The sequence below is a fragment of the Salvia splendens genome, chromosome 7 (assembly GCF_004379255.2).
Source record: "Salvia splendens isolate huo1 chromosome 7, SspV2, whole genome shotgun sequence".
In the NCBI taxonomy this organism is placed as follows: domain Eukaryota; kingdom Viridiplantae; phylum Streptophyta; class Magnoliopsida; order Lamiales; family Lamiaceae; genus Salvia; species Salvia splendens.
In genome coordinates, this window is record NC_056038.1 from 25,567,885 (window position 1) to 25,578,770 (window position 10,886).

Genomic DNA, 10,886 nt, shown 5'->3' on the forward strand with positions numbered 1-10,886 from the left:
AGTGCCCTGTTTATGCGTATTGTTGACGCTTTGGAGCATCGATATCTGTGTTTCCGCTTCAGGTACGATGCGGGTGGCAGACCCGGCCACACACCTATTCAAAAGTGCACTGCGGCAATCAGGCAGTTGGCCTACGGAGGTGCGACAGACATGTGGGACGAGTACCTCCACATCGGTGAGACGACTGCCCTTGAATGTATGAAGTATTTCTGTCAGGGCGTGGTTGAAATATTCCGTGATCAGTACCTTCGAAGCCCTACCCCCGAAGACTGCCAGGAGCTGATGCAGATGCACGGGGAGAATCATGGGTTCCCGGGTATGTTAGGCAGCATAGATTGTATGCATTGAGAGTGGAAGAACTGTCCCGCTGCCTGGAAGAGGTTCTACACGACCGGCTACAAGGGAAAGAATCCCACGATGATCTTCGAGGCCGTAGCTGATTACCGGCTGTGGATTTGACATGCGTATTTTAGGGTAGCCGGGTTGAACAACGACCTCAACTCGTCGCCCCTTTTCAACGAGCAGTGCCAGGGCGTCGGTCCGGCCATCAGTTTTGTCGCCAACGGCAACCGGCATGATATGGGCTACTACTTGGCGAATGGGATATACCCTAAGTGGCCCGTCTTTGTGAAGACGATCAGATGCGCATCAGATGAGAGGAAGGCCTATTTTGCGGAACGGAAGGAGTCGGCGCGCAAGGACGTGGAACGCGCATTTGGTGTGCTCCAGTCTCGATGGACGACAATTAGGGGTCCAACGCGTTTGTGGCATGTCGACTGCATTGCTGATATAATGTACGCCTGTATTATCATGCACAATATGATTGTCGAAGATGAAGGTGTACAACTGACTAGTTGGGCCAACGACGATAATGAAGCCGGTCCAAGCCACGCCGTGGCCGCCCCCAACGTACGAAGCGAGGTACCTCACGATGAAGCCGGCCGCCTCCAAGCACATGCCGACATGCGCCAAGTGGATGCTCATATTCGACTCCAAAAGGATTTAATTGAAGAGTTGTGGGCGCGGAGGACTGCACGACATTAGTTTTTTTAATTATGTAATTTTTTTAGTTAATGTACTTTTTTAAAAATTAAATATTATTATTGAATTTTCCCGTATTTATGTCGTAAATTTAATTCCGTATTTTGTGAGTGTTAATTATTTATTTTTTTATAATTTTGTTTATTGTGGCTAGCCTATTGCTTGTCCTGATGATGTAGCAGAAGGAGTTTTTAGTACTGATTATGTGACAGGAGGAGTTTGTGGCTAGCCTATGACTGGCCTATTGCTATGTGGCCATATTCAAACCACCATTTCCCGCGATCACTCATTTTGAATCTCTTCCCCGAATCCATGGTTAAGCGCACTGTATCTGATTCCTCCCCTCCTCCGCCCGACGCCAAGCGATCCAAGGTTCAATCTCATATCATTCTTTCCTTCCTTTCTTGTGTTTGATGCCAATGTTTAATTCTGCATGCAGTCGGCGTCAGCGGAAGATGATGCTAACGCACCGGCCAAAGGTGAGGATGCTAACGCGCCGCCGGCCAAAGGTGATTATCCCCTTTTCTTCTTCTTTTCTAGATTAATGGGGGTTTTGGTGAATTCTTGAAAATCAGATGCTGCTAAAGGGAAATCGAATAGGATACCCAAATTACACATACGGAATGGGCTGGTACTGCAGCAGCCCGATTCTGGGAATCCATGGGGAAAACTCATATCTCAGTGTTCAGAGGTGTGTGTGCGCCTTTACTCTTTATGTTATCTTGAAAAGGCTAATAAATTATTCAAATTAATTTGAATCTTGGAATGAGATTCATGACAATTATGTTGTCAATATGGACTATCATATTTTCTGAATTTTGATTTCATATCTGGTAATGTAAAAATGGATAATGTATTTGCCCGTTTCGATATTTTAGGTCATGGAAAAAACTTTTTTAATCTCAATATGGAATCAGAAACAAGAGAGTATTATGCATTCCATACTAAAAAGTTTAACTTGGACAGGTCCGTTGTTGGAAGTGACGGGTACAAGACAATGTTGCTTGTCTCATCCTGATAAGTGATGTTTAGGGGGAATACTTCAGTGTTGCTAAGCTTTAAATCTAGCACGGCTATCAATGGGGGTTTAGTGACTCTTCATTCACATGCCAACATCTTGATTACCCTTCTTTATCTTAATTTGTTTCGTGCAATTTTCCTATCCCAGAATTCCCATGTTATTCTGCATCTCCCTACTTTAACTGTTGGTAAAAGCGAGCGATGTGGCTTGTGGGTCATAGATCCAGCAGTCAGTAAGTTGTTGTGTAGTCTGCACATTGAAACTGAGGTATGTTGTGATTGTCAATGTGGTACTTAGGCAGGGATTCCAACTATCATGGTTACTGATTCTATGCTCATTTCTCAATTCATAGAGAGGGGTTTCGGAAACAGTGCTTGAAATCATTGGGAAAAAAGGATATGTTCAAGTTAATGGAAAGGCTTACGTTGAAAAATCCACCATCTCTATAAATGGAGGTGATGAGATTATCTTTAGCTCAAAAACTAAACAGGCTTACGTATCCTATTGTCTGTGGTGTTCTAATAGTAGTTTCTTCATCATATTGTTTATGGTGGTTGGTAGAAATACATTATTATACCTGTTTATTTCCTTGACATATTACTATATTTTCCAACTCCTTACCAACACTGGTGAATCGACAACTAGCATGCACCCTTCAGTAAGTAGCTTAGAAGCTCATGGTGGATCCAAAAATGGATTGCATATTGAGGCTAGATCAGGTGCCGTTGCGTCAACTCTGGCCCCCCTCTCACATCCTACTGATGAATTGTCTCTTATTCCACCACCATCATCTCAGAAACAAGGGTCTGAAATTCCATCAGTGCCTTCTACTTGCAAAGTGTCAGACAATTGTATCATTGATACCAGTATGGAAGATGCTTTTTCCTGTAAAGACGATGTTTCTGCAGCAGTTATTGAGAATACTGGTGCTTCATCTTCTGGTATTGCCAACAATAACCTGTTTTACATTTTTAGCAGGCCCATCAGCTTCTGAGTTTAATAAGAAACACAGAGATCAAATAAAGGGCTTATGGAAATGTTTAATCGATGTGAAAGATCTGGGTGTTTCATTCGAGAAGTTTCCCTATTATCTAAGGTACTTGCTTATTGTGTACCACTGATAAACTCTCTACCCTTTTTAATAAATAGGATAGATTATGCATTTTCTATGCTGGCTTCATATTTGAATGCTCATTTTCGTTAACAGTGAGACCACCAAGAATGTCCTTGTAGCTTCGTCATACATACATTTGAAGTGTCCGAACATGGTGGAGCTTATTTCAGAACTCCCTGCGGTGTGCCCAAGAATTTTGTTGTCAGGTCCAGAAGGTAATATACCTCCATACTCAAATATTTAAGTACGTTTTTTACTACTTTATTGGCTGATCTTGACCATCGCATTACGTGTTTTCTTCGCAGGTTCAGAAATGTATAAGGAAACATTGACTAGGGCACTTGCTAATTTTTTTGGTGTGAGACTCCTTATAGTCAACAAGATTATGTTATCTGGTGTAAGTTTCCACTTTAAATGTTAAGAAACTTAAATAGTGTCTGTTTTCTTTAATCAGTTAGTTCTATTGCTCGTTTGTGCAATTATATTTCTGATTTTTGATTTAAAAATTTGTTTAGGGGGGATTAACTAAGGAAGTTGAATCCCCAAAAGAAAGTTCAGAGCCTGAGAGAGCTACTGTGTTCGCTAAGCGAACAACTGCTGATGTAGACCTTACGAAACTAGCTTCGAGTGTGGATGCTGCTATAGCCTCTTCTGCGCAGTCTAAGGACGAAGCATCTACTGCTACGTCAAAGAACTACGCTTTCAGAAAAGGTATAATTAGCCTTTTATGCTTGTTTGTCTAAATTTAGGTTTCAGATTTTTTATGTTTAGTGGTTAAAAGTGGAATTTGGCAGGTGATAGAGTAAAGTTTGTTGGCACTTCAGTAGCATTTGGCATTTCTCCCGGTCAATTTCCAATTAGGTAAATCATTTGTTGTTCAAATTTACCGATGATGTTTATCTGATAAATGTTTCTTTCTCTTGTACTCTCGATATAACCTGTCACTTTATTGGATGTTGGTGGCATGAAATTGCACAAGTTAAACATATATTTGCTAAATCGCCCGTTTTTATGTCACCTTCTGTTTGGATATACATGCTGTTAGATCATCTAAAAAATTATGAGAATGTGGGGTTGATGAGCTGTACCAATTGCTTGTATGATTGTATCAATGTGTTGTGGGTTGTCCTTATTTCTAAGTCCGATAACATAAGATTTTGTGCAGGAGTCCATTATATGGTTCCAGAGGCAAGGTGGTTCTTGTATTTGAAGGTAATGGCTATTCTAAAATTGGGGTTAGATTCAATAGAGCAGTTCCCGAAGGTAATGACCTCGGGGGCCTTTGCGAAGGAGATCATGGTTTTTTTTGTTCCGGTAAGAGTTTGCTTAACTTGTTTCCTTGTCTTATTTAACTTCTATACCTAGAATATGTCCAGTTATAATTGTGATTATTTTTCTCCATGTGCAGCTGGCTCAATAAGTCTTGAAAGTTCAAATGACGATGACATTGATGAGCTTGTCATAAATGATCTCTTTGAGGTAAACTTTGTTGCTATGTGAAATTTGAAGTATTTATCACACTAGAATCCATTCTTTTATGTTGCATGATTGTGGTTTTTAATAGTGATATTTTACATGTAATGATTCTGTAGGTTGCTTCCATGGAAAGTAAAAAGGGTTCATTAATTTTGTTTTTCAAAGACATCGAGAAATTGGTGATTAGGGATTTGATGGCATTTACAGCCTTTAAAATGAAGCTCGAAGCTTTGCCAGAAAATGTTGTTGCCATAGCTTCACATACTCGGATGGACACCCCAAAGGAAAAAGTATGTGATGATCTTTAATTTAATATTTCTACATAACAACACACACACTGATACTTTTGTTTATATAATTTTGTGAGTTGTGACACTGTAATTCACGTTTTGGATCCAGCCTCCACCTCTCTTGCTTCTCGCAAAGTTAAACCAAACAGGATTCTTGGACATGCATTCTGTAGGGGTACGAGTTAACTGCAATTATATATTCTGTGTTCTAAATTTGTGTTCACTTTTGATTAGTTACATGGATTTTGTCATTGATGTGTATGAAAACAGTCTTGGCATGCATTTCTCCTTTATTGAGATGTTCATTAAGATCGATTTGAATGGTTATTGGTGTACTTCGTCATTTCTAGCATACTTGCAAGTTATGCAGTTGGTTGACATGGTCATGAAAATGACGACATTGGGGCATATACAACTTCTCTTCGTAAGACAGCATTTTATTTTTTGATAGGATAAGTGTAAATTGCAAGACAAAAACAAAGAGGCCCCAAAAAGTATGAAGCAGCTCAGTCGTCTTTTCCCAAACAAAGTGACAGTACAGATTCCTCAGGTAATCATAGTTTTTGGCTTCCATATGATGCTACTTTGATTATTTGAAGAGAAAGAAGTACTAATTGCTGCTAAAATATGACAGGATGAAGAAATACTGGAGGACTGGAAACAAATGCTAGATCGAGATGCCATGACAATGAAATCACAGGAAAATATTGCCCTTATCCGCTCGGTTAGTCTTGCTGGTCCATCACCCCTTCTGAAGTATCTGTCTCTGGATTTTGTTGCAAATTGCAGTATTGATATTTGGACAAACTTCTTGTATCATTTTTTGGCCTAATATTTTGTCTCTCTTTGTCAATATATTTCAGGTTTTAAGTCGGTTTAGATATGTTTGCCCTGATTTGGAAACATTGTGCATTAACGATCAAGCTTTGTCCGGTGAAAGTCAGTCATACAATTTCACTTCTTATCTCTAAATTTCACGATCTTCAATTGGATAATCCTTGATACTTGTTCTAATGGTGACAGATGTTGAAAGAGCTATCGGATGGGCTTTGACTCATCGCTTCATGTACTACACTCTACCAAAAGTCACAGATACATCAATTGTCATTCAAAGTGCAAGGTAAATAAATATGTCTGCTATCATGTTACCACTGATAGGAGCCTGAGAATTGAGTACTTGGTTTCGGATGAGAGTCCCGACACTATTCTTTCTTCACTATATTGCAGTATCAAATATGGGCTCGACATTCTACGTGGCACCGAAGACGGAAACCAGAGTTTAAAAAAATCTCTCAAGGTAAAGTGTGTGGAGTTTTGATCTTTGTGTTTGCTGTAAAATGAACTGTTCCACTGGACTGTTTTACTTAATTTGGTACATGGAAATAACTTTTAAAGTTTTAGGACGTGGCTACTGAGAATGAATTCGAGAAAAGGCTCCTTGCTGAGGTCATTCCACCCGGTGACATTGGTGTTAGTTTCGACCACATTGCAGCATTGGAGAATGTGAAGGAAACTTTGAATGAATTAGTGATGCTACCTCTGCAAAGGCCAGAACTGTTCAACAAAGGACAACTTAGAAAAGTAAATGCTTTTTGTGCTCAAAGCATATCAGAAAATAGAGCATTTCTTTTCATTTGTCATGAATTCGATACCTTCTTGTACTAATTGTGTCGTTTGCAGCCTTGTAAGGGAGTATTGCTCTTCGGGCCTCCTGGCACGGGTAAAACAATGCTTGCAAAAGCTGTTGCAACAGAAGCAGGTGCAAACTTCATCAACATATCTACGTCTAGCATTACCTCAAAGGTGGGGTTTTTGCTAGCCTTGAACATTTCTTAGTCATTCTCATCTGTTTATCCCTATCTGTGGTTGATTGTAATTATTTTGCACTCAGTGGTTTGGTGAAGGGGAGAAATACGTGAAAGCAGTCTTCACTTTGGCCAGCAAAATATCGCCCAGTGTTATATTTATTGATGAGGTCAGTCTAATCATCTGTTAGTTTTTGTTGTTGTGATATCATTTATTATGGTCTTCTCGATAAAGATTTTTATATATGTCGCCACAGGTTGACAGTATGTTAAGGAAACGGGAAAGCCAAGGAGAACATGAGGCAATGCGTAAAATAAAAAATGAATTTATGGTTAACTGGGACGGCTTGCGTACAAAGGATAAGGAACGAGTGCTAGTACTTGCTGCAACAAACAGGCCTTTTGATCTCGATGAGGCAGTAATAAGGAGGCTTCCCAGAAGGTGTTATCATTGCCCTTTCGAACAGATTTTTCAATTATCTAAACAAGAAGCATTCCTCGTCAGTTCTCTTGATCTATTTATAATTCGACCAGGTTGATGGTCAGTCTGCCCGATGCTCAAAATAGGGACAAAATCTTAAAGGTGATATTAGCCACAGAAGAGCTAGGTCCAGATGTGGATCTCGAAGCAGTAGCTCAAATGACCGAGGGGTATTCGGGAAGTGATCTAAAGGTTTGATCGTTTTTTCTCATATTCTGCATGAGTTCTAAATAGTTGGTTTTGGCTTGTAATCTCGTCTGATCCATTCCTTCTTTGCGAAACATGTCTGTATCTTAGAATCTTTGTGTGGTAGCTTCATATTACCCGATAAGACAACTTTTGGAGAAAGAGAAGCAGGTACATTCACATGATTGAAGCTTTCTTCTCATCTTATGTCATATTGGTTTTCACTTACCGTGCAATATTATAGGAAAAAGCTTTGGCACTGGCCGAGAACAGACCATTGCCTTCACTGCACAGTTCAGACGTTCGAAGCCTGACTATGGATGACTTCAAAAAAGCACATGCACAGGTGCATATACTTGCCCTAAAGATCTGTTCTCCTTAACATTTTCTTTGTGGAAGTATGGAAAGATACATAATCTAGTTTTCTTGCCTTCAAGTCATTGCCCTAAAATAAGAATATGACATTTGTGAGTCGGATTGAAATGTAGGTATGTGCAAGTGTTTCATCGGAATCACAAAACATGGCCCAGCTTCAACAGTGGAACGAACTATACGGGGAAGGTGGAACGAGAAAGAAGACACCACTTAGCTACTTCTTGTAGAGGAAGACACAACATTTGTATAGGAAGGAGTGTATAACATCTAGGTAGGTTTGGTTTTTTCTCCATCCACTAGATAAGAAGAGTAATTCTACTGATTTTTTCCTTCATCTTTACCTGTATATTCTTGTTTGATTCAATAAATTCCAAATTTACTTCTCTTCATATGATCATGGTATAGAGGGCGATTGAATAAATAAACATAACTCTTGCACCTTTTGGTTTGTTTCCTTTTCCATTCCATTTTCAGCTTGATTTTATCTACTGAAATCAGAAGTCAATAAGAAAAAGCAAAACCCAAAATGATCAGAAGGCAATCGATTAGGTGTTAGGGTTACAAACTTCCTACTTAGGTTCCAAAAACAAAAACATTTATTTTAGATATTTAATTATTCTCTTTAACAATCAAGAAGTATATTTTTGGTTAAATGAATCAAAACATTTAAATCGTGGATTAGTATGTTATAACAAGATACAACCATTTAACTTCGATATATCATACACATGTTTACATATTTTGATATCTATGCCATAGAGAAATTCAAAACAGAAATGGAATACCAAGTGATATGCAGAAGAAAAAACAAAACTGAAAACATCATTCTCAGCCCATGAAATACCAAATAAGAACATCATAACCCCAAAGTGTAATTAACTCAAACCCATTAACAAATTTATAAGCAAACAAAGTTAGTGAGTTCGTCTTGTCTTATTGCGCTTATACCTAATGAACTTTGAGTCAGAATTTCATGTGTGGTTTGATCGACTACAAGTTTTTTGTTTCCAGAACTTGCTCGTGATCTTACTGAATCTACACAAGGTCATCTATGTTAGCCAATTCTATTTCGTAGATGAACCATTTCTCATAAAATTCCCTAATTGGCCATTTGAGCCTTATAAGCCTGTTTTTGTTGATGAGCCAATATTCGAATAAAAATCCTTGCTTCATTGTAATAATGAACATTGAAGAAAATTAATTATTTTGTATCATTAGTTGAGATGGAGGTATAGGGGAGGAATTTGAGGAAAAAGAATTATGTTTTAAAAAATGAAAATCGTGTTGAAAAATGAGAAAATAAAGAGAAGAAAATTTTTAAGAAAGAAAGAGAAGACGGGAGGAAAAATGAATAAAAGAAAGGTGTTGTAAGAAAATATGTCAAAATTGCGTTTCTAAATAGAGATATTGAAGAAAAAGATTTGTATAGAACAATCTCTCAAGGGTTTATAGCACCTGACCAAAAGAATAAAAGCATGTAATTGGTCGAGTCTCAATATGGATTGAAACATCCATCACTACAATGACGCTTAAAATTTGACAATGTGAATTGTAATGTTACAATGTAAGTGTCTCAGTGCACGTCATGGAGGTATGGTTCAAAGTTCTGCGCTACTAATCTGTTTGTGTACTCAATAGTGTTGAATATGGAAGATTCAATTTTTATACTTTAATACATCTTGAGAACTGAGCTTTTGTATTCATTCTGTATTAGGCTATTTTCGCTCGTGTGATGGTCGTTGGAATTATGTATGGTCAATGTAGCTTGATCGGGTCGAACAAGTTACACAATCAAGTATTGTGTAATACTCCATCCGTCCCCAAATAAGAGTCGCTAATTTCCTTTTTGGGCCGTCCCCAATTAAGAGTCACTCTTCATTTTTACCATAAATGGTAGTAGGTCCCACATTCCACTAACTCACTCCACTCACATTTTATTATAAAATCAATATAAAAAAGTGGGTCTCACATTCCACTAACTTTTTCAACCAACTTTTCTTTACATTTCTTAAAACTCGTACCCGGTCAAACAACGACTCCTATTAGGGGACGTGGGGAGTACCAATTAGGATGAGAAACTTCTATCAACCCAATTGTAAAGCTAGTCATGATGGCAGATTATGAATTTGCATATACTCAGTGATGATGGCAGATTATGAATTTGCATATACTCAGAACCACAAGTATAATGACATGCCATACCTTATTTCGGTACACTGTACTTGGTATGCCATACCTTATTTCAGTATATCGAAATACGGTATGGTATACCGCATAAACAGTATGGTAACGGTATCGAAAATTTTCATACCGAATTTTCGGTATATCGCAATACCGAAATACGGTATGGTATACCACATAAACAGTATGGTAACGGTATAAAAAATTCTTATACCGAATTTGCGGTATACCGAAAAATTCGGTAAGGTATAGCTATAACATTTGATCATACCGCAATTTAAGGTACGGTGTGCGGTACGGCACCCCTATAGAGGCTATACTCCAGCAGGTCCCACGTACGTCTTACCTGTAAATAGTGGTAGACATTTAATGCAATCTTTACCATTTTTTTTGCATAACTCATACTATCATATGAAAGCTCAACATCACTTCATTCTTGAAGTTCTGTCCTCGTCACTTCTAGTTTACCAGAGTTCATTTTGTCTGTGGTGCTGCAATAAGCAAGATGAAGCTATTTTATTTTTGAAGACGATCCTACAAACCTGAACCGAGAGCACTATAAGAGAATAACTCATCTTACGAAATGGAACCTTCATCGATTTAGCTATTTTACGATTTCTATTTGCTTTCATTGTATTTTCAATTTTGTGGTCCATTTTTGTGTTCTTTTCTATTTTAGATTGTATTACACCCAACAACTACTTTTGTGCCTAGATCCTTAGGCCATTAGCAGTAGTGTAATATAAACATGCCCTAAAAAAACATCCATCCTCATTTTTTCTAGGCCATGTCAGCATTTTACCAGCATAAGGAGTAGTCTTGTGTCTTTTAATTCCATACTTGGAGCACAAAGCATCCATTTGTGAATTGCAAAACTCAAGACCATTACCAGTTTTGATGACCTTGATGGTCTTTC

At 38.3% G+C, this 10,886-nt stretch overlaps 1 protein-coding gene across 8 annotated transcripts; it reads left to right on the forward strand.

Annotated features, from left to right (window-relative positions):
• The first annotated feature begins 1,320 nt into the window (after nucleotides 1-1,320).
• On the forward strand, nucleotides 1,321-8,220 carry LOC121740860 (peroxisomal biogenesis factor 6-like). 8 transcript variants are annotated; one of them, XM_042133494.1, is made up of 27 exons: nucleotides 1,321-1,413; nucleotides 1,481-1,520; nucleotides 1,617-1,732; nucleotides 2,008-2,329; nucleotides 2,415-2,949; nucleotides 3,038-3,158; nucleotides 3,270-3,391; nucleotides 3,482-3,573; nucleotides 3,692-3,887; nucleotides 3,971-4,037; nucleotides 4,342-4,490; nucleotides 4,585-4,655; nucleotides 4,769-4,942; nucleotides 5,052-5,117; nucleotides 5,394-5,492; nucleotides 5,577-5,666; nucleotides 5,806-5,881; nucleotides 5,966-6,062; nucleotides 6,170-6,239; nucleotides 6,344-6,523; nucleotides 6,623-6,745; nucleotides 6,834-6,917; nucleotides 7,005-7,189; nucleotides 7,282-7,420; nucleotides 7,526-7,585; nucleotides 7,659-7,760; nucleotides 7,903-8,220. In XM_042133494.1, exons 4-27 carry the CDS (start codon nucleotides 2,066-2,068, stop codon nucleotides 8,014-8,016), a joined length of 3,276 nt encoding a protein of 1,091 aa, XP_041989428.1. In that variant the 5' UTR covers nucleotides 1,321-1,413; nucleotides 1,481-1,520; nucleotides 1,617-1,732; nucleotides 2,008-2,065; the 3' UTR covers nucleotides 8,017-8,220. The 8 variants fall into 8 exon arrangements, with proteins under 8 accessions (XP_041989428.1, XP_041989433.1, XP_041989434.1 ...); XM_042133499.1 differs by having other exon boundaries at nucleotides 1,327-1,413; nucleotides 1,481-1,732; nucleotides 2,415-2,558; nucleotides 2,667-2,949; XM_042133500.1 differs by having other exon boundaries at nucleotides 1,327-1,413; nucleotides 1,481-1,732; nucleotides 2,008-2,126; nucleotides 2,210-2,329.
• The last annotated feature ends 2,666 nt before the right edge of the window (nucleotides 8,221-10,886 follow it).